We start from the raw sequence: 27,870 nt of genomic DNA on the forward strand, positions 1-27,870 counted from the left end.
GGCCGGAAGCGACGATCGGGTTTGCAGCCACCTGAGGAACCCGGCGGGTCCCAAAGAAACGCGTCCCGGAGCTTCGAGGGAATTGGCTTACGTAGTTGCCAAGCCACCCTCGATGATATTTCAGAAGTCATAAGTGAAGTCCGCGACGGCTGGGAAAAGGGCGACGTCACGCCCATTTTTAAGAAGGGTTAAAAGGATGCCTTGGGGAACTGCCAACCTGTCAGCCTTGTCCCTGGGCCGGAGGAGACGGCGGACGGACTCTTTCGGTCTATTGTGATAGGAAAAGGGGAAACGCTTTCAAACCATGAAGGAATTCAGTGACACACCTTTGCTTCATACACACTTCCGTATCAGGTGCTATTTTGTCAGACCGCCCCTCCGCGCCGTCCGTCACGTGGCAGCAAAGCGTAAGGGAACACCGGTGGGAAGATTCAGACTCTTCCGTCACACCACCGACATCAACCTCCGACGTCACGGGCCAAGTTCTGGGGCGGCACTTGCATATTACTATTATCGAGCTGTCTCACGGTACCTTTGGCAAAAGCGCTAGCTGAGCTCAGCGTTGCGTCGGACACTGTATATACACGTACATATTAGTGCGTATATTTATGCATCTGTTAATTAAGCTTTAGCTACTTTTCTCTCCGTGAGAACGTGCTACCGAGGCCTGTCTTTTCATTGCGACCGCTCGACCCGTAGCAGCCGCTGCGATCTTCCATTATCGCATAGGCCACCCACAGACAAGCAATACCAGCAGTACCACAGCCATTGTATACACGGGGAGCCGAAAACACGAAATGTGGGGAAGAGAAGAATCGAACTTTTGGTTACACTTTCCATTTCCATGTCAACAACGTTTCGTGATCTCTCGTGATCCATATACTGACATTCTATGAAGTAATGTTTTCCCACGAAGGATCTCGGTGCAAGTTTCCTTTCGTTACGCTCGGAAAGTGAGTTTTCATTTCATGTTGTAGCAGAAATGCTAGGTCGGGGCTCGAAGCAGCGATTGAGCACCTGGCGGGAAGGCGGGGCCAACCTCAGAGAGCTCAGGTGTATTTAATGCAGCTGAGTGACCGGAAGGGGAGGAGCCAGGATCCGCCCCTTCCCAGACCTCATTTGAGGGTTGGCAGTGGAAACGAGGGCACCTTGGCTGAGATCTTTGCACACCAGGGGCTTTCTGAAGGTAAGCAGAATTTGTTTGTTTGTTTGTTTGTGCATCTGTGGCAGTTCTTGCGTTTGGGCTTGTCTTTATTTGCTGCAGCCTAGGACTTTCCCACCCTGCCGTTGTCGCTGTACTTTCAATTGTGTTGTAGCATTACACGGACCACATAAAAAGCAGGTCTTCTTCCTGTTTATAATCTCTCTTCTATTACCAAAAGCCTCCCAGTGAGGCCTTTTTTCCTGTGAGATAAACAAGAATACATCCCTGTATTCTTCCCAGGCGACGCATCCCTGTTTTTCCCCACCCTTACTTCGTCCTTCGTTTCTCTCATTTTTCACCCAGCAGGTCACTGCTCTGTCGTGTGCTGGTTTCCTGCCTTCTGAGCTTGGTTTCTACTGCCAGGGGCTGGAGAATTCTCGCGCTCTCAGAAAGGCATCCTTAAGGAGTTCTTTTTATGCTCTTTTATAATTCAGCATGTAACAAATAGAAATGTACGTATATACGTATATTGTATATTGTATATTCTTGTCCGTTTCTGCAGGTGGTCCTTGCTGGCGTGTCTCAGTAGTCTAAATAGCTTAGACTGTAAGCACTAAGACTTGCATGACTGTAAGGTAACTGCCAAGTCAGGGCCTGATTGAGCACCTGGGAGGGGGCGGGGGGAGCACAGGTGAAGGCGATTCACCCGTGGGAATGGAAGAACCGGAGTCAGGCTCCACCCCTCTGAAGCCTCATTTAAGGGCCGATTGCCACCGAGGAAGGTTCTCTTGCAGGAGATCCCTCCTTGGTGGAGTTCTTGCGTGAGCCTAGATCTTCAGAGATGGGTGAGCATTCTTCTTTTTGCGACATCTTCTCTTTACAGCAGTCCCGGTGTAGTTACAAAGATGAAATCTGAAACCTTGTTCTTTCCTCACCTTTCCTCACCTTTTCTCCTTGTACCGCTGTTTTTTGTTGCACCGGGTACTTTCAAGCCTACGAACTGCTGAGAAAGGCTAAACCGGATAAAGAAGGTTACGAGACCTCCTGTTGTCCTTACGCGGGTTAGTTTTAGTTTTATGACTTTTCAAGTGAGAAATGCCCTTAGTTCGACTTAATTGAGTAGGCCTGGGTGGAGAAACATATCTTCTCAGTTTGGTACCCCGAGTTGACGGAGAAGGGAGAGGACTATGGCTGTTACCACACATAAGAGTAGAAACTAGAGAATTAGAGCTTCCTCAAGTGCCACGGCAGAGGTGCTCTATATAAACAGTGACAGAACCAAGGTCAAATTACTGAAACTGCTCACAATCTAATGCCATTCATCGTTGATAAGCTTACAAGAATGAAGGCTTGAGGATTTTGTTTCTGGTTTGTCATAAAAATTAAAAAAAAGGAAGGAAATAGTTTTTTTTCTTTTCACTGATGGAGGAAGACACACGCAGCCTGGGCCTCTGGCTTAAGCGAAGGCAAGGAGAGTTAATACTTGCACGTATAAGGGAAAACATTACAAAGACTGATACGCACGTCGGCAGCTCTCTTCTGAACGCAGGCACCCAGGAAATACTTTACAGACCACGAGAGGGTCTTTTTGGTGGTTTAAGGCTTTATAGCTGCAGACCGTACATCTCGCTCAGCCATTCTGCTTATTAATAGTAGGATACACACTAATAATGTGAACTGTAAACATATCCAACTTGGAGTAGGAGAGTGCCTTTCCTCATAGCTATGAATTGATTCCCGATTACAGACAGATCTTATTTCTTTCCTCTAATAGAGGGACACGTCCATTAACTTGAACTGCCTAATACATCACGACTCAGTAGTTGCTGTATCTGCTGTTTTGTAACTATTCCTCCAGGTTTATTACCGCTCAGAGCCACCCCGCCACGCAAGAGAACGCCCAGGTTACGGAAGGGAGATTGCGGTTTAGTTCCAAGCGCGTATTTTGTTTTTCAGTAGGTTGCAGTTTAGTTCGAAGAGCGTACTTTGTTTTTCAGTAGGTAAGGAAAAGACTTGTCAGGTAAGGGAACGTAGACACCACGACCAGACTCAGAACCCAGCCCTTCCTGCTCGTACCTCTTAAAACAAGGGCTCAGCCCCAAACAAAAGAGGCTCCGAACATTTGTTAGGACAAATGCAATTGCGAGAGGCTGGGAGGCAGGCACCGGTCAGATTGCAGGTTTCTTGTCAGGGCAGCGTTCTGAGGTATTTCTCAAGCGATTAGGACACAGGAGGACACAGGAGTCAAATGCGTATTTATTACATTTGCAGATTACACTTAACTTAGGAGGAGCTGCAGTCTGCCGAGGGCTAGGAAGGCTTCGCAGGGGCAGGCCGCGCAGTCGCCACCCCCATGAGGTTGGACAAAAGCAGGCACCCGGGATCAGCCCACCCCAGCTATACAAATAGGAATGAGGCCAGGGAGCTACTCCCACACGCAGGAATCTAGGGGCTGCAGCCGACAGCTAGTTCAACTTGAGCCTGCAGCACACAGCTGCAGTCAAGGAGGGCCGGGCACATCAGGCACCACAACAAAGGAAGGGATCATTCCCCCCCATATTGCGACAGCCTCGCTGTGAGCGTCACGAGCAGTTCTGGGCAAAGCAGCATAAAACAGAAAATAAATATAGGTCTCAGACAGCATTCAAGGAGGAGCTGAAACTCCCTCTGCTGCTAGCTGGAAGGAGGCTGTAGCAAGGAGGGGGTCAGCTGCTTTTTCCCTGTAACTAGCAGCAGCACGAGAGGAAACAGCCTCACGTTAGCTCACAGGAGGTCAGACGGGAGCTGAGGAAAAGCTTGTCCGAAAGAGGGGGCGAGGTATCGGAACAGGCTTTCTCCCCCGGCAGCAGGAACAGCCCAGGGCTGCCACAGTTCAGACCCGCCATTTGGAGGTCTCTCTCTCAGTACAGCTGAAGCCCGGGCAGCGCCACAGAGCGAGGAGGCAGGGATCCCTTCCGCCATGGGATGTTTTCTCAGTCTATAACCAGAAAGAGACATTTCATTGAGTTAGCATATTTGTTTCTTCACAAACTTATCCTCTCATCTCAGTAACGTACACTTTAGACACCCACCCCTGCGGTAAACATCCGGCACCTGCCGCCATCAACTTAAACTTGTGAACAAAGTAACTTCATAACTCATTGAAATTCTGTTCAAGTCACGCCCTTAGGAAATCCGCGTCACATCTTACTCATCGAACTGCTTTTTCTATCCCAAGTTCTCTGCCCGTTGCACTTTTAATTCTGCTGGTATTTATCGCTAATTGTGAAGCCAATTAATTGCAGGCTCTCACACACAGATACACTATACTACACACAGACACGTAACGCAGAGGCAGAACCCCAACGCAGTTCCATTTCTTTTGTTAAACATCTCAATACAGAGCACAGAGTGTATTTGCAATTAGCACTAGAGTTCAGGCTCAGTTTGGGACAAAGGTCCACAGGCACTAACTTACCAAGACTCCGCACTAAGGGTTTTGGCAAGAAGAACTAGCTCAGGTTACCTAGCGAGAAACCAGAGAGTTCTCTGCGAGCTCACCTTAAAAAAGGACAGCAGAAGCTCGTCTTTGCAAGACAGCCGCTGCCGCTCCGCTCTCGGGACAGCGCACCCGCCTTGGAATGCGGTAGAGCTTCTTAAGCTCAAGAAACATTTCTAGCCACCGATACAGCCACGGCGACACAAACGCCGGCAGCATACCGGGTGATTTCACTCAGGGAGTAAAGCACGTCTGACACGTACTTTTGCTGTAGGTACTGTGTAAAAAAATATTTGTTATTGATTTATGTCTCACCATTACTTTTCTTCTGCTTTTTTTTTTTTTAAACAGAGCCTGTAACACCAAATAGCCGACGGCTTCAGGGATCATTTTTCTCCCTTTTCACGTTCCCCAAGGTAAGTAACATCAGCAGCAGGAGAACAAGGCCCGAGTGCAGAAACAGGCAGCCCATTTTGTTTTGGTGGTAAGCAAGGATTTACTGTTATTTCAAGTCAGAGACAGACAGGTATTCACTCGACCACAAAAACTCAAGCTCGCTAAGCCTAGCCCTTCCACTTCAGCACAGATATTCTTAGGCATCCCAGTTCCTGCACACAACACAGAGCATTCACACCTGCAGTAGAAACAATTAAAGCCTTCCCAAGCTGCTTAATTTTTTTTTTTTTTTTTTTTTTTTTTTACAAAAGGGAAGTATGGTCACCCACTTCCCATCTTGCAGAAGCTCAGTTACCCGTACTCCAGCAGCACGCGATGAAACAAAAACAATTTTATCTCTCAGGTTTCCGCTGCTCTCTCTTCTTGCTGAAGCGAACCTGAATTGATAGATTTCTCCAAGAGAGAGACCTAGCTTTTCACTTCAGAAGCTTAGAGAATTTTTGAAGTTGCCTATGCGGCAATTCAACTGGGCGCATTTTATAGGAGGCACGCTCTTATCTACCGAGTAAGACCTTACCCACATGAAGAGAGCTTTCCACCTTTATTTATATAAAACCGAGTAGCTCCTTAGGGGAGCACTCTGATGAGGCCAAAGGCATTTCCCCCTTTTTTTAATTTTCCTGTCATGCCATTTTTCCCCCCCAGAAGGAGACGGCAAGAGGAGTCACAGAGCAGAGCAGCAACTTCGAGATGGTTAGGAAGGAGCATACTACTTCACTTGTCGATAGTGTAAACCACTCACAGCATACACAGGACATACACTGAGACACACACCACAGGAGCGCCTCACCTCCAGCTGTTTACCCAAACCCTTTTAAGAGGGAAATCCCCCCACACCCCTGCAGGTACATCAAGTCGCTACAGAGCAAGCATCCTCTTGCATCACAGAGAGGAGTCACAAACAGCTTTTCCCTGAGGTTTCAAATAAACTGAGTTTTCTCTTTCAGCAGAGCCCAGCTCCTGCCAGCTCTACCTCTTACCCTCAGGACCAGGAGCACCACCACAAGTCAGCAATCACCACACAGGAGCTCCACCAAGACCTAGGAAAGACACCCTTTCACAAGGGAGGTCTCTCCCCCACTCAGGGGGAGCCCCCTCCAGGCAGGAGGGGCTGCTCCCCCATCTCCCCCCCACTCAGGGGAAGCGCCCCCTCCAGGCAGGAGGGGCTGCTCCCCCATCTCCCCCCCACTCAGGGGGAGCGCCCCCTCCAGGCAGGAGGGGCTGCTCCCCCACCTCCCCCCCACTCAGGGGGAGCGCCCCCTCCAGGCAGGAGGGGCTGCTCCCCCATCTCCCCCACCCCACTCAGGGGGAGCGCCCCCTCCAGGCAGGAGGGGCTGCTCCCCCATCTCCCCCACCCCACTCAGGGGGAGCGCCCCCTCCAGGCAGGAGGGGCTGCTCCCCCATCTCCCCCACCCCACTCAGGGGGAGCGCCCCCTCCAGGCAGGAGGGGCTGCTCCCCCATCTCCCCCACCCCACTCAGGGGGAGCGCCCCCTCCAGGCAGGAGGGGCTGCTCCCCCATCTCCCCCACCCCACTCAGGGGGAGCGCCCCCTCCAGGCAGGAGGGGCTGCTCCCCCATCTCCCCCACCCCACTCAGGGGGAGCGCCCCCTCCAGGCAGGAGGAGCTCCCCTCAGCCCCTCCTGGGGCTGCCACACTCCACCCAGCACCAAAAAATTCCGTTACTGACCAGCACCCGCCCTCCCACCCAAAAAAAAATAATCTCTCTGAGATAGTGCAACCCCCACCACACAGCCCCTGCCCAAGGGGGGAAGGCCACAGCCCACACACCAACTGGGTGCATGGGCTGTGGCCTTCCCCCCTCACAACACTAAAAACCACTAGCACACCCCCAACACCCACCCCAGCAGGGGCACCAGGACCAACACACACCCACCACCACTCTCTACCTGGCCAGTCTCCTCCAGCACAGCTACCAGCCTAGGGCAACAACCTTCCTCTCCAGACACCAGCTGCACCAGGACCTGAGGGAAGAAAACACCCTGGCACTGCTACATAGCACCAACCAACAGCACAACACTCTGCCACAAAAAAAACAAACTCCCTGACCCCAAGCTCCCACAGAAAACAGTTGCCAGAGCCCTGCAGGCAACACCCCTCCACCTGTCACACACCTTCAGGGCTCAAATCCACATACACCGTCACCCTCAAACAAACAGAAGTTGTGTCCCCTGCCACCTGCTCACCCTGCACAAGGACACCGCTTACCTCTCGCCAGCAGGATCCCTGGGCCTGTGGGAAGAGCTCCGTGAACCACTTCCAAGGGGGCATAACTTCTTTATCACATCACCAGTCAGAACACTCCCATGCTCAGGAAGATCCTCACTGCTGCGTGCTTCGTGGTGGCACCTCACCCTGAAACAACATCATCCAGTACCCCTTACTTACCGTGCATCACCCAGGGAACCATCCACACTCCACTTCCGCATCCCCCGAAGAAGGCGACTCCTCAACCTCTGCACCGCTCTCACGTTGAAAGTATTATGACTTCTCTGATGTTTCTCTCTGTGAATGCTGCTCCCATCCAAGTCTGGACAAGCTCATCCCCATGAACTACACTCATGTACTTCACATATTTACTGACACTACTGATAAATCCCCCCCCCCTTCCCCCAACATCCACCGCCCTGGTCTCATCTAACCAGTCAAAATAACACAGAAAGCTACCACCTCAGCCCGGCACCATCTCCCCTCGCAAAATCCACAGGGACTCCTCTGAAGTACCTTCTCATCATTCAAGTTACTTACAGATATCACCTTGCTGAGGAGGGAGGCTGGGCTCAGTGCTGTCGATTGGTCTTACCAGAAGAAGAACTCCACCACCTCACCTGCCTGTCTCTCCTGTAAGGAACACGCACACACCTACGACAGCATTCCAGCCGTGCAAGCTGTCCCACCACGTAACCGTGGTAGGAACGAAATCGCACTCCTGAAGTTGCGAATTGAGCGGTGGGAAGATGGAGGGAAGGAAAAGCACGTGCTCCCACCTTGCCCTTCTAAAGAGGTCGCATAGGAGGTCGCATAGGAGCCCGGCGGCGGCAGCGCGCTGATTCCAAAGAAACGGAAGCGGCCGAGCGGTGGCCCTGCGCGAGCCCCACAAAAACGCGTCTTACCTAGTGACTCCCAAACCGCTCACCGCTTCCACCCTCTCGCCGGTTCGGGATGACTCCGCTGCAGCCTTCGGTATGTCTGCAAGAGGCGAAATATTGTTTAAGCAGCCCTTCGCGCTGCTGCTTCTTCCCAGCAGCACGGCGGCCGGAGGAATACCCTCGCTCCTACCCGTGAGATCGGGAGCGACCGAAGCTCCCGCTGAGAAGACCCGGAGAAACCGGGAGAGCGCTGGGACTCGGGGAACCGAGAGGCAGCCTCCTCCGAAAGCGCGACGGCGCTGGGCGGCGATGTCATCCGGCCCCGAGAAGCCGAAGGAGCCCGGCGGGAGCCCCGCGCCGGTCCCCGAACGGAGCGCGGCGGGAGCCCGGCGGCCTCCTGCCGCGGAGGGCGGCTCCCAGCAGCTCCCGAGCGGCGGCCGGCTCCGCGGTCTCGGCGAAGATCAGCCGAAACCGGTGAGAACGGCTCACTGGTTTCGGTGAATCTTCGCCGGGAGACATCTCGCCGCAACCTGAAACGATACAACGCAGCGGAAAACTCAGAAAGCCGAGGTCTCGTTCGAAAAGCAGCCCCGGCGGTGCGAGGACGGGACGGAGGAGCAGAGCTCACGCGAACTCACGCGGACAACGAACACCGGCAGCTCCCTCGTGACTCCCGACCGCCTCCGGCGGAGCTTAAGAGGCTTTGGGGCGGACCCGCCCCGCGCTGCGGACGAGCCGCAGCTGTGCCCGCGGTGCCGCGGCAGCTGGGAGTCGTTGCCTCGTTAGCGCCGGCTGCGCTCGTTAGGGCCGGCGGAGGACTCTGACAGCTAGACGCGTGGGCTCTGGATCTGAATTAGGGACTTCAACCGCACCTTCGATTACAGTTTGTTACGCGCTTCCCCTCACCTCGTGGCGAGATTCGCTAACGAGTCAAATAACTGCGCCTAATTCCAACGGATCGCTTCGCGTCTCACGCGACGCCCTGCCCAAGAACGTCCCCGGCCTTAACGGTCGCCAGAGGCCCCTGCTGCGTGCTGTCTCCGCAGCTAAGTTGCTAAACTTCAAGTTTAGCATTTGTTAGTTTAGCAACTAACAAGTTGCTAAAATTCAAGGACAGCTGGGCATTCCACCTTTGGAAGCCACGCTTTTCTCTGCCGGCAGCGGGAAAAATGGCATTCAGTGACGCTTCCTTTCAGCGTGAACAGAAACGGTTGTGGAAACAAACCCAATAAAATATTCAGCAATAAAATGGTAAAGTCTCTAGATAACGCATTCGTTTGGCTCTAGCGGCAAAGAATTTCTAGTGTGAAATTCTTTGGAGGTGAAGCGCGAACTGTTATTTTGGCTGTGGTGCTTTCCTGGGGAAACGCTGCCGTGAGAACTCCGTATTTCACAATGAAAGCAGTTCATTTTTTAGCTTGAATTGTGCATGCTCTTTAGTAAGGAGCCTTCTTCCTTCTTAGGTGGCACTGAATCAGCAGCCTGGCGTAGTACTTTGCTGCTTGAGGTGCCATCTTTCAGAAGACAGACTGAAAGCGAGGCCTCTTTTCTTCCTGATTTTGATGGCTCTCACAGCGATTTTCCCCCTAAATTTTGCTTGGTGCAGTCTTAATTGAATACGGTGTTCTTCTTCTCTTCCTTCCTGCCCTAATTTGTTTTCTGACATATCTGAGAGCTGTTAAATGACCACCGTGTTTCCTCCCAGACAGCTGCATTTAAGAGGTGAGTCAGATGAAGCCTGCGAATATGGTTTGTGAACCATTCCCAGAGATAGAAACACAAGATAGCTTGTGCCGATATTCACCAGGACAAACTCCAGCTTTTCTGCTCCCCTCCGGTAGCTTGTTTCATTTCTAGTTTCATCACCCAGGTGAAAACGGGGTTTTCCCTCCTCGAGAACGTGAGTCTCGTGCTTGCGAGACCTTTCTGGGTAGGCTGGTGGCTTTTATCCCTTGTCTGAAAACCTGAGTCGCCACGAGCATTCTTCCTCCCTAACAACATGAGTTAATTAGCTGCAGCGCGGGCTGGTTTGCCAGTCAGTCAGTCTGTCCTACCAGGGGAACTGCACGAGCCTCAGCCAAGTTTGCCTTGTTACACCCGGGGCTACCCTGTCGCCTGACACGTTCCGATGAGCTCTGCAGGAGTCCAAAATGTCAGAGAGTTTCTGGCTTCGGCTTCCAAAGCGGCTTTCCTGAGGAACTTCCTCGTACCTAAACTTGACACCTTGAAGTTCAGTGTTCTGACTGAGAGGAGACAGAAGCAGCGCTAAGAGAAATAACTGCTCGTAGGGTCCAGCGTGTGGACGGGGCTGGTGTGGCGGGAGTCGGGAGAGGAAGGAGCCGAGGGATCTCCTCATAATGAGAAGCGCAGCACAGCCTCTGCCGTGAAGGTCAGAGCTGCAGCTTCCCAGTCATTAACGGGGAGACCTTCCCCATGGCCCGGGAGCTGCGGCCCGCTGCCACTGCGACCCTGGAGCAGCGGAGTGTAGACAGCGCTGCGGGCTGACGACCGTCAGTGCCTCTCAAAAAGCTTCAGGACTTTCTCCTCTCCAAAGGACGCCCGAAGCAAACCAGTCCTCATCATTCCAGGGGGCTTTGAGCTAGAGCCTTTCCTGAGCGACTACCAGACTTGTGCAGACTCTTCAGCCACCAGTTCGCTAGTACTTTTCTTGTTGCAGAGGCTTTTTGTTAGGAAGTATTGAAGGAAATTCTAGCACGCTTCAGACTCTTAGCTGCTTGTCTGTTACTCTGGATAGAGAATGAAAACCTTAATCCAAGTGTTCGAGGCCTTCAAAGGATCAGTGCCCAGCCGTGCCGACGAACGGGTTATTCCTGTGCCACCTCTATTTTGGTTTGTGTAAGTGATGCGGCAGAGCTACTTTTTGAATCTTGGACTGATTTTGTGGAGAAGAGAGAGCTATTTCTGAGCCGCAGTGCTTGCAAGGCATTTTGCCAGATGAGATGTTTTACTTGCGGCAGAGAAGCTATCGTGCTTTTGCCAAAAATACCAGCCGATTGGTTTCTGATGCTCCGTGTCCACGTTTGGTGATCTCCCATCATAGCGGAAAAGAACTCTACTGCTATGCCAATCTCGCTTCTCTAGGCGGGGCTTGGATATAATCACGGGAACTTCAGAGTATTGTGTGCAAAGTGAAATAAGCATTCTGAATTGCATCATAATGACGTTTGAAATTTTCATTTTTTCCTTAAAAAGGCAACACCTCATCGAATTCCAACCAAAACTCCAGAATGTGTGTAAAATCACACGTATGTTTTGAAGGCATAATTGCTGGGTGTTCACAGCGGGCGTCTGGCTAGTAAAAACTGCTAGAAGCAGAGAGAAAAGCTGTTGATGGTGATGAAGCCTGTCAACCGAGCTATATTTTTGCTACTTTTGATCAGTTGATTGAGCCTTGATTTTATTTGGGGCAGAAAAAATAAATAGCTGCTTGTATAATAAATTCTATAGAAAGCACAGTTTTGGCTCTTTGGGTCAGCGCTAGGGATCTGTGTTATCTGAGATGGATAAGCCATTGTAATCCTTGGAAGACTGCAAATTAACCATGCGCTTAATTATTTCACTGGTGGTGCGGGAGTATATTTCTTTTGTTATCCTGATGCTAGCAAATACTATGAAGGAAAACTCAATGCAGTGTAAAGGAGTTTTGAGTTAGCTCTACATTACGCAGTACAAAAGGGAACATAGGCAGTACAATAACATGCTTGTGTCACCTGAACAACTTTTGCATTTATCTTTTGCTTTTAAATGATTAAATAAAACAAGTTCAGAGCGACTGGCGCAACAGAGAAGTAATCAGGGAATTATTTATTTATTTATTTATTTATTTATTTTTGTGGGCTTCTTATATAATGTGGATAGGAGTTCAGAAGCGTGACCGCAGCCTCAGCTGAGCTTTTAAATAGCAGCTCTTAAGTGCCGGGGAAAACATTGGATAAAGTTTCTTCAGTATTGCCTTTGTCACCGATGACAGAGCATTTAAAAATAAATAAATAAATGTCAATGATGTTGACAAAAATTCTTCTTTATTTTACATTTCTGGAGACTCAAAACTTGATCTGAAGCGTAATCCAGAAAAATGTGCTGAGATAATTTGTTCCTAAGCGTACAGTGTGTCGGCATTAAAGTTTGGTGCTTTCCATTTTGACTGAATTTGTTGGAGAAATTCTGATGACTCTCCCGACTGTGAAATTGTTAGAATTTTACTAACAGAATATTTGTAAAAATTATTTTTACTCTGATTAATAACAAGTTGAACATCAGACTGTATTTCTGTATTGTTTAGATGGAGAATACGTTGCCCTTTGGAAGCAAAGGAAATGGTAAATGAAAACTATTTTTATGTACTTATCGTGCCTTAAAGATTCACTAGTGACTAGTCTGGAGCCTTTCGGGTTGCTAAAGAAACTGCCGCAGCCTCCAACTGCATTTCTGCCAAGACCAAATTTGCATTCGGAGTGTCATAGACTCTCTATTAACTGCAGCGCTGACAGACGAAAGCACGTTACAGGAGGAGCCGAATTAATGGTTCAATCTGATGCGTGCATCTTTCTCATAAGAAGGCTGATCCAAAAGTAACACCTCCTATTTTAGGATGTTGGCCAGCGACGTCAGAGGCGGATGTTGATGGTACGGCGATAGAGGCTGAACCCTCCCACCAATATTCCACTACGTTTTGTTGCCGTGCAATAGATAGCAGCAGAGGGGCAGTTTGACAAAACGGCATCCAACACGGGAGTGAGGATGAGACAGGGAGGTAGAGTTACATTCCTCGCTGCAGAAAAAATAGCGCCCGTGGACATTGATTGACACTTGCTGAAAGTTTCTGGAGACCAGCCAGCCCACGTGAGTACAGTGAGGTGGCGGGTGCTGCGTTTCAGCACGTGGCAACCCTGACAGTGGATCACCTCCACCGGTGCAGATTTTTGTGAGCGTGGCACGCAGGCTCTCGTTCATAGGTGGCAAAAACCAATAGCCGCTGGCGGTGACTAAGTTGAAAAAGAGTTCTTTGTAGCTGAGAATTCGCTATCTCAACTAGTGTTACTGTACTCTATTGAAATTTTCATGGAAATAAATAAGAGGCATTACTTACGGAGCTACCGCGTTTCCATATTCTTTTTCAGGTTTTCCCTTACGAGCTAGTAAAAGTCTAACATGCATTGATACCAGAGAGATGGATTTTCTTTGCTGCGGCTGCATTTGATTTTTCTAGCCTTCAGTGCCGCCGTTGGAGTAGTTGCAAGAGTCTCTTGCGCCTCTGCTTTTGTGAAAGGGACATGGAAGTGCACAGCTACCGTTTCAATAGACCTTGTAAGCTTGTGATCTCTCAGTGCCCTTCATGGTTTTTACTCGGTTGGTGTTGTTGGAAATATCCAAATAATTTTCTAAGACGGTTTCTCTGATAAAGCAGATTTTATTCGCGATTGCAATGGCGGGCCTCCTGCAAGCAGGAGCGCTTGAGAAAACGGCGCTACATCTTTTATCCCCTATTGCCCGACGCTTAGCTCTTTCTGCCCTGATTCCTCATTGGCTGAGTACTGCAGGTTCACACTCTTTCGGGACACTTCACTAATCATATCAATACCCAGTAAATGCAAATCTTTGCTCCCAGACACAAATATCTTAATTGATTATTTGCCTTCTAACAATTGCTTTCTTAACAAACGTTCGGTCGTAACTTTTGGATGTCTGTTTTACAACACAAACATAACCTCTTAATTGTTTAATTACCTACCCTAACACTTGTGCCTCTTTTACACTGGGTCATTGTTCTGGTCATCCATCTGTCCTTGCACAGAGATAAGCTCGGAAGGAGGATGGAGGGGAATATCTTGGAGCCTGTCTGTGGCATCCTAACATTCCCACAAAGTGGGATAGTTTTGCTTTGCGTAAAGGCCCTGACTCCTTTAGAAATTGTTAAATGTATTTCACTTCTGCGGGTCTAATGAACAACCTTACAATATGTTTCCTAGTTCAGAATACTATACCCACATTGTTTAGAACATTTAAAACCTATTGCAGCTTAGCGAGAAAGAATCTGTTTGGTAAATTAGGAACTATGTTTCTAAAATATGTTACTAATACGTATATGGTATTCTTACCTTCAACATCAGCAATTTCTAAGGATATATTACAGCTTAATTCTTTAGATCAACTGCCCTTTTCAATGTTCAGTGCAAAAAAAAAAAAAAAAACACTTTCGCTTTCCACAGTGTGAATCAAAGATAGGCACTTTTTTGATCAGGCCTGGTTTTAGGTCACAAATGTCCATTTATGGAAGTTGAAACCGAATATAGCTGCATGCAAAGTTCAGTAAGATTTTTTCTCTGATTTTATTTTTTGTTTTTTTTTTTATTATTTTTTTAGGTCTTTGATGGAATTTCTCCTTAAAACTAGACAGAGGACATCTCTCATTCAGCTAGCACAACCACATCTCGGACCTGTTTCCCCACTCAGCTCTCAGCATAATGCTGCTGCCAGTGAAAATACATCGTTCTCCTGATCCTGTTCTACATTTAGTGTTGGTGGACTAGATCATAGCTAGTTAACATCGTGCTCAATGGATAAAAGTTCTGAACTTAGTAAAAAGCAATTCCCCACTGTTCTCTCACACAAAAAGAGGAAAGAAAAATATCACAAGGGAGGAAGAGTGGAAGTATTGCGTGTCTTTCCATCTCTAATGTTAAGCTCTTTTTAAGCTCTGCTTTGCTTGTACGTAGTGGATAAGATATGGCAAATAGTACAACACCTTCTGTGCAGTATTTCTTTCATGGGATGTTTCCGTGTTAGTAGTAATACTGGCTCAAAGATTGATTTATACTCTCTTATTCTCATTAGAAACATTAGGGTCAGCCCACAAACCGGTGAATGGACAGGATCAGACTGATGTTGGGAATTGGGCAAAAAGAAATTTTAACAACCTCCCGCTTTAAACTTACATATCGAATACTGCTTTTAGATACTGAGCATCTGAAGACAGCTTAAATATACCTGGTTCAGCTTCTAAGCTTTTTGGATATCGGTTGGATTTTGGTATAAAATGAGTATTATTTGTTGGCTCCTGACAGACTTGAGAAGCCACATAGTTGTCGTGTCTCCAAGTCGCCCGCATGAGCTGTTTTCCAGGCAGCAGCCACGCTTTGTTTACAGAAGGCAGTGCTTGCATAGGCTTCGTAGGTGCTCAAAATTAAGACCCTGTCTCTCAGCTGAACAGACGAGTGTGTGTGTGTGTGTGTGTGTGTGTGTGTGTGTGTGTGTGTGTGTGTGTGTGGAGAGCCTGACAGTCACATACAGTTGTGAGCAGTGTTATTAAGAAGAAAAGCCTGGCAAGGAGACTGGGGCGTGCCAATAACAAGTTGGTTTTTACTGTTCTGTAGAATATATTTCAAAAGCTTTTTTTCACAAGCTGTCGTTTCTTATGATTGTTGAGGCTGTAGCCTGTTAAGCTGCTCCTATAACTGATGGTATACGCAGCTGCATGTTTAAGATGTCTTCGGGCCACACTAACTCATGCAGCTCTGGTTAAGGAATGCAGCACTCTGTTACACAGAAGTGCTTACGTTGTACCTCTGCCTTCCCTTCACGTTCTGCTCTTCCCATGACCCGGAGAAGAAGTAGGGACGCTTCTCTTTTACGGCCTTTGTGCTGTCCCTCTTGTTTGTCACACGAGCTCTAGTGCAGCTCCAGGGAGATTTCTGTTGGAAGTCTTGTGTTTCTGGGCACGAGGAAGATTAACGGCACGAGCTGCGTTTGCACCGGGCTGCTTAGCAGACAATGGAAAGAGAAAGCGTTGTAATTTACTTCAAGCTTTGATTCCTCTTTCTTCCCCTTTTCTTAGCATAACAAAGAGTGGCCTTAAAAAGGCTTTTAGATAAGTAAAAGAACCGGTCAAATGGTTCATACCTACCTCAGGCCGAAATCCTCACTGAAATAAGGAGATGGGGAGAACCAGATAGGACAAGCCATCCAGCAGGTCTCCTCTCGAGTTCTGTACCACTTTCTTGTTTGGTAACCTAACTACAGCTGCCATCTAGCAACTCCGAGCGAGACGGAAGGTAACACTGCTAAAATGCTCAAACATATAAACCTGCGTAAGCCTAAAATTTCAACATTCCTGAAATAGAGATGCAGTGATTACTTTTAATGGGCTTTCCATCTCATTACCCCCTTTTATGACCACGAAATTAATCACCAGTAAAATCTCTATTTTCTATCTTATCCCTGCTTACCTCAGTGACCACTTGAGACAATGCAATGTGCCAGCTATGTTGGTCAGTTTGCATGTCCTTGTATGGCATACAGCGGAAGTGACCGTGGACTCTACTAATAGCTGTTCTGATGTAAACAGAATCCATTTTCCCCAGTTCTGTAGTTAACGAAGCACTGTGGGAACAAACCAATCAGAAGGTTGGGAATTTTCTTCAATCCTTTGCCAATTCCCTTAGAAGAAAGACACAAAACTAGAAGGTATAAGGTAACTTACGCAACAATAATTGGATTTCTAGCATCTGTTGATATTAAATTTACTTTAAATTTGCCATCGGAGCATCTGAATTGTCATAAGTGGTCCTCCACTGACTAAGTGGTTTGGAACTTGTTGGAGAAGGCTGTAGTGGAGGCACTCAGTGACATTAGATTTACTCTGTCATAATTTCCACAATGTCCTTCGCAACAGTTCTTGTACACTTAAACTGAACGAGTATTAAATGAGAACTTGTGTCCAGAAGGTCTGTATCTGGGGTCTTCCGGCATGCGCAGGTGAACCCACTCCCCATTTGCACCTGGTTTTGAGTAGATGTCATTAGCAGAATAGCTGGCATTAACAGCAAAGTAAGTAGCCTTTTCATACTGTGCAGCTGTAGACCAAAATAAATAGATAGATAGATAGATAGATAGATAGATAGATAATAGCAACCGCTCTCAAGATATCCACAAGCTCTGGAGGTGGCAATTTTGGTTTTTGTTTGCAACATAGAGTTCTAACCAATCAAAAAGTTTTGCAGATCTACATGGATTGCATGGCAAATTATTCCTATCCCCATCCAGGGAAACGAGTAGTTCTGAAATTGACATTACTGTGCATTCCAGCATAGCTGCGGTTAAATCCATGGTTGTTAATGAAGGTTAATGACTCCACATGTCCCATGGAACAGAAACTTCTCATTATTGTTGTTGCTCTTTTTGTCATCCATCTGACACATTTTTATTTGGTAGACTTGCCACAAAGATGGGTTCTGCACCCTTTCGATCTGCAAAGTTTGAAAAGACGACATTCATTTTTTCTTGTTATGAAAAACATGGCTTAAGGGAGAAAATGTTCTGCTCTACTGAAGAAGAGAGCATGCTCACCAGGTGCTTTAGAAGACTTGTACCAAATACCTCAACTGCAACAACAAATCGATGCTGATTTAAATCAGTTAATCAGATGATACTGCTGTCACTAATCTCCTGCTCTCTGGGGGAACATCCTAAAGAAATTCTCATGCAACTTGACTGTTGAGTAGTTGGCTGCTCTGAAGAGACACTTACGTGCAGATGTACTTAGTGCCCCGTCACTCCAGGAGTAGCTCATGCTTCAAGCTCACAGCTTGAGCCCGAAAAATTTACTGGGGAACTAGATGACATCAAAAGTGGCCTCGTATAGCCAAACCAACTCAAATCGGAGCTACTCCGTTGAGGAGCGACACGCTAGCAAGCAATCTGGTGTAGGCATCTACACTGCCCGAAGTGAGCAGTCCATACTGCTGAAACAACAAATATTCGTGAAGACATTAGTAGTAACAACCTTCACTGGGAAGCTGCTTTACATTTGTTTCTGGACAGTGAATCCCCTCGGCTGGCTGAGTTTTGCTACCTGATCCAGCACCTGATTCTGTGGCCCTTCCCACTGCAGTGGGGTTAGAACTAAATGGTCTTACACGCCCTTTCCAACCGAAGCCATTCTATGAATCAGCAGAAGAGAAGAAAGCATAGTAGCTACATTAACAGAGGCAATACACATAAGCACTTTGATTAAAATTGCCATATTCTGCATTTTCTCAGCATCATAATACTTCATTTCCTAAGTAGTTTCCTATTGGGAGCAGAGATATTTTGCACCAGGTTTGAAGGTCATAAGGATCACAGGCGCTGAACAACTGTGTGGTTATTGATGGTTTTGTGCAACCCTTTCAGATAGTTACTTAAATACACACACACACACACACACACACACACACACACACACACTTAAAGTCAATTACGAAAGCAGATAAAAACTGTGCCCCTTTCTTTTGCTGTAAAGACTTGTCCAACAAATTCCAATGGAATTTATTTTTTCCACTGTTTACTAGTCATTATTCATTAGCTGTATTTATGCTTAGAAATTATTACACGCTTTTACCTTTTCAATTTTTAGATTTAATGACGGAGTGGTCTTCAGAAACCTTTCCTTCACTTGTTTGTAGTTTTTTGTATGTGGCTTCAATTCGGCTATTTTGAGCTGCTGATTTTGCATATCGTCCCATTTTTCAGGGAGTGCTGATGACTCCTGATCTGCAGAAGAAGCAAATCAATCATTTACCCATATCCGCTGCTTAAAGTGAAATATGCCTGCTACAAGCTCCTCTGAAAGCCTATACTTAGTACAGCTTATCATTATTGCCTCAAAAGCAACAACTTTTTCAGTAATAAAGGAAACATAAACAAACATCTGACTATGTGAGAATGTGTGAGGCACTGAGACGTGCACAACTACTTAAACCTGTCGACTTCTGTTTCCAAGTGTTAAATGGAAAATAAATTGATCCCAGTAAGATATAAAGTGAGCCCCTGTAAAACTGGATGACAACAGGGTGAAGAAAAGAAATCGACCAGGAAGAGTCCTGTAAGGGCAGGAGAAAGATAGCTCTTTGTAATGGAAATCACTGAAATAAAGAGAAGAGGGCCCGTCTGGAGAACAGAAATGATTTAGAACTACACCTGCTACAAGCATGTCTAATCATTGCTAGTAAGCCTGTTAAGAACCTCTAAAGGCATTATCTCTATTTCCAACAGTTTTAATTAACTGCACAATTCTGTTATTGTCTTTTCCCACTCTAACACCTTCTCTTACTATAAGGAATTTTGCTGATCTAAAGAAAAAACACGGAGGCAAAAAATGGCTAATCTGACATTTTTGACATGTTCACATTCCATCCATGATATACCCACTTCTGTGTCTGCTAGACGGAACTCCATCATCTACTGATTTTACCAACAGAGAATTACCTCCCTGGGTTTAACCAATGAGTTGCTTCACGTACCATGCTGGGGTAACAAATATTTATGGTTCTCCATAAATGAATGCATATACTATAAATAAATGTGAACCCCTGTTATCAAGAAAGAGTCAGCTTTAGAGCTCTCATACTCATCACCTACTATCTAACTGCAAAGATAAAGTTTCCAGTCTCTTCATAAGTTTCCAGTGGCGGTTTTGAAGTTCACAGTTTCTGAATATATTTTCATTAAAGAACTACCTTTCCAGATAAGCTAATTGTTTCAGCTCTGAGATCTGCAGAATTGCACATACCGAACCAGCTCAAAAAGAAGAGACTAACATGCTCCAATTGCTGGGAAGGTAACAGAGGTGTACTGCTGTAATTCACATTCATGAAGCACTTTGGAGACTGGCATTTCGATACCATATTGGGCAACATAATGGATTTTTTTTTTCCACGGCTTTGGTGTTTATATAGCCATCATTACGCTGCAAGGCTGAAACGTAAGCAAGAGTAAATAAACAATCAACAATCATTTACAACATATATATGTAGTAATTGTCATTGGGAGATAAGAAACAATGACAAGTACATCCCACGATAAGCTCCAAGTCTCTTTCCCCATGCTGATAAACGCTCCCTCTCTTTACTTTTACTTTCTGGGATTCATTTTATGATTGTGAGTTATTCGCCTCGTTTGCCAAATAAAGTTCTGTGTGCCTTCCTTTTCAAAGTTTGCTCTGCAGATGTAGAAAACTTCATGCAGACTAAGTACTACAGTCAGTCTTTACACGAGACCGCCTCTCTCCTCCATCTAATTCTTCCCTTTCATTGGTCTTGTGAGCTGACCTCCACACCAGAGACTTTCTCACTTCTGTTATCAAAAGAAGGGAAGCCTGCAAACAGGTTTTTAAGCCAAATACTTTTACATCCTTACTCCCCATTCAATCTATTTGCCGGTCACTAGCACAATTTGGTCTACAAATGCCTCTTTTAAGGCAGGAACCCAGATGCAAAGATTTTCCCTCTTAGTCATGCAGAGGACACAGTAGTGGGTTGCTACTGAAGACAACGGCAAACATTTTTTCACTCGGGGATCAGAAAAGAAGATGCAGGTAGAGAGTTACTCCCAATGAAACGTAGCTTCTCTATTAAGAGTTCTGCTAACATCATCCCCAACTCACACCTGCGTTCTCTGTGGACTTGTCTATATCCCTCAAAAGCTGTACTGGAATTAGAGGATGCAATCATAGGTAGATCTTGCCTGTTACCAAGGTTTAGATGCTCTTTCATCTCGAAAACAACTCTTCCTTTCCTTGTTAGATGTTTTACATACATCACAATAATTGATTAAAGACTAGTTGATGTAACACAGCGCATAAGACAGACAGGTGTACAGCAGGCACTGAGAAAGAATTCCACCCAACTCCCCATCATGCAAGCAAGCCTTCAGAAAGGACGGAAGAGTTGCACCATACCTACTTCAGCACATTCGTTTTCAACCATTTTCCCAGCATCTTCCAAAATTGCTTCAGAGACATCTTAAATGAGAAGAAGAATATGACTCCACGGTTACAACTGTTAATTCCACTCAAGTCCTGCCTAAGGCAGAATCAGATACTCCACGCTCTCTCTCATTTTTGGTAAAAGCACAGCATTGTTTAAATTTTAGGCTTATGCTTTTCTAGTCAAAAAAGACCTCTCGAGAAACCTGAAAAGTTTCACAGAGGTAAAAACCACAATAAGGTTCATCTCCTTTAATCTAAGAGATGTTCTGTGAAAAGATTCTATTGAAAAATTCAAGTTATTAATTTCCCTTTTCTGTAAGTCTTAAAACACATTATCCAATAGCTCAGAATAACAAGAAAGCTTCCCACTCGCCTTACCTAGTCCTCCCAACCACATACACTATTTCCACACGTAACACCAACTGAAGTACCTGTTTTGAGGTTGAAAGTTTTGTTTGATATGTTTACAATGACATCTCCAGTTTCCTTGGTAATATCACCAGAGGCCACCTGGAACTTGATGGAGCCAATTCTCATCTCATATACATCCTGTGACGGGCTTGAAATGCAACCACAGAAAGCTGTAGGACGGAAATACAGACACTGAACAGAGGAGCATTCGTGGGTACAATGCCTACAGAGACCACAGTTTGTTTCTGGACTCTACCTGTGAGAACACTGCCCGCATCAGTGATAACTTAAAATCATTCTTTCTCATGGAAGTCTAAGACCAACCTTCACTTACTCCCATTATTGCTGTTTATGCTGACAGAGTAGGAAAAAGCAAACATGTTTTTACTACACTCCTGCTATAGTGATGTTTCCTTGCAACACCTATCTGTATCAGCCTTTATGAAGCACGGAGGTACGACAGCTGCAAACTTTGCAAATCTCACTCCTTTGCTCCTGTCCTATTAGACTGGACAGCACTGAAGACAGTTCAGGTTGGTTTTGCTTTTCTCTTTCAAGTACTTTGGTGACTTTTTCTATCAGGAAATTCAGTTCTCGGACAACATTCTTCAGAATGTCTTTATGGCTTACTACAACACGTGAATCCTTGGAAAGAAATGGGATCCTCAGAAGTTCATTGCGGTTAATGCTGGTTCCCACACCTCTGCACTTACTTTAAGCTTCTCTACTTTGTACTGGCTCTCCAGTCCCCTGCTCATCTTTGTGGCTCTCCTCTGGACCCTCTCCAACTGCTCCTTGTCTTTCTTGTATTGGGGGCCCAAGATCTGGATGCAGTACTCCAGCATGGGCCTCGCAAGGGCAGAGTAGAGAGAGGCAATCATCTCCCTTGTCCCTGCTGGCCACCCCTCTTCTGATGGAGCCCAGGATACCATTTGTTTTCCTAGCTGCAAGAGCACACTGCTGGATCACGTCAAGTTTTTCATCCACCAGGACCCTCAGGTCCTTCTCTGCAGAGCTGCTCTCAAAGACCGCTCTATCCAGTCTGTGTGGATTCCTGGGATTCCTCCGGCCCAAGAGCAAAACCTTGCACTTTGCTGAGCCTCGTTAGGTTCACCCAGGCCCACCCTTCAAGTCTGCTGATGTCCCTCTGAATGGCATCCTTTCCTTCCACTGTGTCAACCGCACCCTCAGCTTGGTGTCATCGGCAGACTTGCTGAGGGTGCACTTAATTCCATTACGGATGTCATTGATAAAGATGTCCAAGAGCACTGGTCCCAAGACAGTCCTCTGGGGGGCACTGCTCGTTACTGGCCTGGACATAGAACCATTAATCACCACTATTTGTCTGTGGCCTTTCACCTCCCCTGTTAAAAGGCACGAGTCCCAAGTGACTGTTATTTTGAGTCCGAACAATACCTTGAGAGACAATTAAGCTACAGGGAGGGGTTGGATGTCCCTTTCCCCATTTTGACTCGTGCCTCAACCACTCCTGAGAAGGTCCAGAATAATGCCTGACAAAGGGTCAAGTCATGGAACGGGGCTCAGCCTCACTTTCTTTGGTTTGGCTATTGTTTGCTGTCCCAACCTATCCTGGATCAATAAGGGTTAGTAGAGATTATACCTTACCCTTCTTCTGCTGCTTCCTGTCTTCATTCTGTGGCATGCAGAATGCCCCCATCAGCAAGTATGACCCCAGATCCAAGACGTTCAAAAAGGCCATCGTTCAATTCCACTAAGTAATCTGATATCACGAGGGAAAGTGTAAAACTCATCTAATGATCAAATCTCAAGTCTTGATTGTTTCAGCAAGCACCTCACCTCCCAGCTCCCACTGAGCAATGTGCCATTGCACGTGTGATTGTAGAAACGATGAATTCCTCTGAGGTAAGCAGAAATTTTCCTTCAGGTTGCCTCCATCTTGCAGGCTCTTCTTTAATAGACAAACAAGCTTTTCAGGAGGTGCCACAAGCCTACTTTTATCTGGTGATCAAATTTTATTTGTCCTCTGAAATGCAAATGCAATGAAGACAGTCTGACAGACTCCTGAACTGTGTTTGCCCATAACAATACTTTTCAACAAGCACTGGGTAAGCAGGGTAAACATTATCTATCAGCTGAATTAGAAGTCTTACAACAAAATTGTGCTCTTCATATTTAAGAGAAATAACAAGAAGTTAACTTTAGTCCAAAATGGGTCAAAAGTAGTTACAGGTATGAAATGCTTATTATATATGGTGAAATAGAAAACAGACTTAAGCTATAGAGTAATACATATGAAGTTTCTCATTTGTCAAGGATTCTCCCATACTGGCATTTGTAGAATTACAACACACTCATAAAAGCCGGATGACCAGCTTTGTGCAAATTGAATTGAGAACTGCACTTCCAAGTGGAAAAGCAAGGAACAAATGTAAAACAGCAATGTGGGGAGAGGAGGGGAAGCAGAACTGAAGAAAGGTGAGGGTCCTTAAAAACTAGCTGTAAGAATAACTGTAGCAACACTGTTTCACAGACACATAGCAAACTGAACTGAATTCTTAACAATGAAAGGCAATAGAAGAATTTCCCAGTTGTAGCACCTACCATAAGAACTATTTGACATTCATGATGTTTATTACTGTCTTACTACGATTCATGTAAGACCTTGGAAACGTTCCCAAGTTAATGCTCTACAAAATGAAAAGAAATTCCAGCTGTATATGAGCAAAGCTGTTTCAGAATTTCAATAGAATGGACTCTACTCCCTGTAAACAATTTTGTCACAATTGGACATAAGTTTTTTTTTTTTTTTTTTTAAGACTAAAACTTGTAACACACCACAGCACTGTATCAGACTGTTTCATCTGCTGCATTAAAGGACTTGAATTACGTCAGTTTGCATTCTTCTTATTTCCACCATGCAAACAGAGACAGTATGTATCTTCAGCCACCCTTCTTTGTTATTTGAGTGAAACGTTATATATATATATATGAAGTTTTACAAACCTTGTGATGCATTTGATTTTAATGGTACAATTCCAAGTTTCTCCAGCTAGCTTCTTACCTCCAATATGGTGTGAATATTATTATTTCATCTTAAATATTTTCTAGTTTCTTCAGAGAAGTAGCCTTTTTCTTCCATGTAGTTAACGTGCTGAGCTGCAGTTTAAAAGCAGCAGATATTTTCTTAATTGTTTTTTTTTTTACTAAGAACAAAACGACAGTACAGCTTCAATACAGAAAATGTCATGAAGGAGAGGGAAAAGCTGAGATAAGTGGGAATTTGAGGTAAATAGCAGAATTTGCAAAGCGTTCTGTAGGTAATTAATTCTTGCATCTTATTTCAGATGTCAAAGATTTCCAGATGATAAAAGAGTAGGTAGCAGGAGTACTTTGAAGGTATTTACAGAGAACACACGCATTTTAAAACTGCAAACATTATTCCGTATTTGTAATTTTTTTTTTTGTTGATTCAGTATTATTAATAAGATATAATTTATAGTCTTTCAGCTAAGGACTGGTAATTTTAGTAGTTTACTACTTTCATAATGGTCTTTCTTATCAATATACTGCCCAAGCTACGGTGTACAGTAATGCAACACTGAGTAAGTCATCTTTGTCAAGCTGAGAACCCTACGTTAGCCTCGGTTTTGTTCTCCCTGCCACCTTTAAGGAGTCCTCCCCTGCTTGCTCTTCAGAAATGCTGAGTCAGCATTTAGTGGCCTCTCACCATGACATACATCAAGATAGTGAACTGAAGTAGCACTGACTGGAATCAGACACACTTTGATGGACACCCTCCAAGAGACAGGGCTAGGAATCGGCACAGTTGCTCTTTGTTATCACTGCAGTAGGTTACACCAAGCTAATAAAGGTCGTAAACAAGAGCTGCAATTATATTAAAAAAAAATATTCTGAATATAGAAATTGCGATCCACCTTCATTGTCACACTTACAACTACAAGTGTAATATGCATCCACTTAGTTTTGTAAATGAATCTGTGCTGTCAGGTCATCGTGCTTTCAGAAAGTGGCATTTAATCAAATATGCATCAGTTTGGTGATGACACATTCAAAACACAAGACTGCTGTTCAAATTAGATTAGTAATGCTGCTCGCATATGTGATCACCTCTGCCTCAGGAATAATACAAAGTGAGTACTTTTCTCATGTTCGATGGGATTTTTGTACGCACTTCGATAAAGGTTTTGTACCTTTTGTGATGCTGTAGCTGCCCTCTGTTCTGCCTGACTTAGTCGGCTTTGAAGCCTACTGATATGCTTTTGACATTCCGTCATTAATTTTTCACCCTGTGTAAATGAAGTGTACAAACCTTGCGATGCATTTGATTTTAATGTGTCTCCTGTAATTGATCAGATTTGACTTGGAGATTCTCCCTTTTGGCTTGGACCTCAGCTCGGAAACTCTCTCTCTCCAGAATAGTATTATATAGGGCGCGGTAAGCACAAGCCAAACCCCAAGTAAGTTGTACCTCCTTAGATTTATGTAAGCTGCGCTGTCCCTGACTCAAATACTGACTTAGTTTCTCAGGATCCCACAGGTGTTCAAGAGTAAAATCCCATGACATTGCGGGTCCCCATGCTTCTAAGATCTTTCCTAAACCTCTCCACATTCCCTGCCAGTCAGCATTCTCTGGTTCTGGAGGAGACTTCTTCCCTTTGTGATGGAATACAATCCAGGAAAGTAATAGCACGCACGCCAACATGAGTATTAATTCAAGGTTCGAAAACCGTGTGACAAACCGAGAAGAAAGCCTGAACATAAAATTAGCCATTCCATCTGGGATGTAAATGTCAAAATTCAAACCATACCACATTGCACTACCCAGACTAAGCAGTTCTCAAAGTTTACAAATATCCCAGAATACTGGCAGCACACCTAGTCTTTCAAGGTCAAGTTTTCCAGCACAGAAACCTAAACTACTGATAATGCTCCCTAACAAAGCTCTCTAAGAGCAAAGAGAAAGATTTGTTCTAAAAGCTAAAAAGCAGTTACTGCCCGCATTCTCCACCAAAAAATCTGTCATGGAGTTAACTAGATCAATTTATGCCTGTGACAGGGGGGCAGTAGGCCCCTGCCCTCCCCTCCCCACCCCACAAAATGGGAAGGAAGGGAGGAAAAAAAAAGAAAAACAAAAAACCCAGCGGTAACAATCTATGAAGGAAAACTTGTTTTACTAACTGTGATATCGGAATGCAAGATAAAACAATATAATACAATCTGATTGAAATTGAGACTAATAAATCAAATAAGATAGGAGAGAGAGAGTTCCCAAGACCGACTCAAACCTGAAAAGCTTGGAACGGCCAGGAAAGCACCTCCAGCACACACTGCCGGGCATTAAGAGACCGCCCCACCCGGAAGGGCCAGATCCCATGACTTCTTTAATGTATAGGGATAGGTGCCTGGAATTGGAGCATTAACACTTTAACTCCCAGTACACTACATGATGTTTTGATGCGGAATACTGAGAACCAAAAACAAACAAACAAAAAAAAACATAAAACCATGACAGAAGGCATGTTTTTGCAAACATTTCCTAAACTGCCTAAAATTGCCACATTAGTAATCTGATCAGTAATTAGTAATGACCTCACCTTTTTTTTTTCTAATAATTTGACAGCAAAGATAATGTCTTTTTGCTATTTGAATGTCAGTCAGCAAAAGCAGTTGTGTTTTACTGCTATGTCTTCTCTGTCAAATATCCTTCTTTACAAAGTTTTGTTGTTTTGTTTTTTAAATCAGAAACATACTTAATGGTCTTCTGTTAGCATGCCAACGTATTTGCATCAGATTGTAACTGAAAGCAATTGTCCTATCATTCTTACCTCAATTACTTTACTGTTTGCCATTTCCAGCTGAGCAATAAGTTCCTGATTACAGAGTTTTTGTTGACTCAGATCACTTACTGTGAAGAAAATGGAAAAGAAAACATGTAAACTTAAAAAAAAAAAAAAAAAAAGAAAAGAGAAGAAAAAAGAGAAAACCACAACCTTTTAACCTTAGTATTTCATATACATTTGTCTGATAACTGCTATATAGAATTCAAGATGTCTGTTAATATAAGGCTGCAGTATCTCTCAGTGGTAGTTTTCATTCCCTTGTTCTCTTTAACCAATCCGCAGATTAAATACCGTTAAAAAAAAAATACAAAAAACAGTTCATCTTTTCACTAGCTGCAATAAAAATGAAGATACATGGGCAGTGTTAGGAATATGAGCCAGCTACCTGGCAACCAGCATGAACTAAGATAAAAGTTTACATCATATTTGTGCTCAAGGCAATCACATAACTCTTCTGTAGCCTCATAAATTTTTTGTGCAAATGCTCAAAAAGAACATAAGATGTGCCTCTACAAACATTTTTTCCAACTTATAAAGCTAGAGGCTTATTTCAGGCTGACTTGGATGAAGACTGCTCTGAATAATTATAAAGACAGGAGTCTTCATAATAAAAAGCTATGTTTTTCTAAACTGAGAAAGTTTTTCTCAAAAAAAAAAATGGAAAG

General features: G+C 45.1%; 1 protein-coding gene across 16 annotated transcripts; it reads right to left on the minus strand.

The window, feature by feature from the left end:
- Window positions 1–3,376: 3,376 nt before the first annotated feature.
- LOC104910556 (protein mono-ADP-ribosyltransferase PARP15-like) lies at window positions 3,377–27,755 on the minus strand. 16 transcript variants are annotated; one of them, XM_085222239.1, is made up of 15 exons: window positions 26,651–27,093; window positions 24,406–24,500; window positions 23,181–23,292; window positions 22,989–23,103; window positions 21,383–21,532; window positions 20,922–20,984; window positions 19,783–19,939; window positions 18,585–18,736; window positions 8,376–8,715; window positions 7,845–8,285; window positions 7,305–7,451; window positions 6,986–7,060; window positions 6,059–6,118; window positions 4,685–4,899; window positions 3,377–4,121 (listed from the first exon to the last, which is right to left on the minus strand). In XM_085222239.1, the coding sequence occupies exons 4-7, from the start codon at window positions 23,080–23,082 to the stop codon at window positions 19,833–19,835; spliced, it is 414 nt and encodes a 137-aa protein (XP_085078365.1). In that variant the 5' UTR covers window positions 23,083–23,103; window positions 23,181–23,292; window positions 24,406–24,500; window positions 26,651–27,093; the 3' UTR covers window positions 3,377–4,121; window positions 4,685–4,899; window positions 6,059–6,118; window positions 6,986–7,060; window positions 7,305–7,451; window positions 7,845–8,285; window positions 8,376–8,715; window positions 18,585–18,736; window positions 19,783–19,832. The 16 variants fall into 16 exon arrangements, 11 of the variants coding, with proteins under 11 accessions (XP_085078365.1, XP_085078363.1, XP_085078370.1 ...); XM_085222237.1 differs by having other exon boundaries at window positions 23,181–23,367; XM_085222244.1 differs by having other exon boundaries at window positions 7,845–7,937; window positions 8,210–8,285; window positions 22,989–23,367; window positions 26,651–27,090.
- Window positions 27,756–27,870: the final 115 nt, after the last annotated feature.

This window comes from Meleagris gallopavo, chromosome 4 (genome assembly GCF_905368555.1).
Source record: "Meleagris gallopavo chromosome 4, MGAL_WU_HG_1.1, whole genome shotgun sequence".
NCBI lineage: Eukaryota > Metazoa > Chordata > Aves > Galliformes > Phasianidae > Meleagris > Meleagris gallopavo.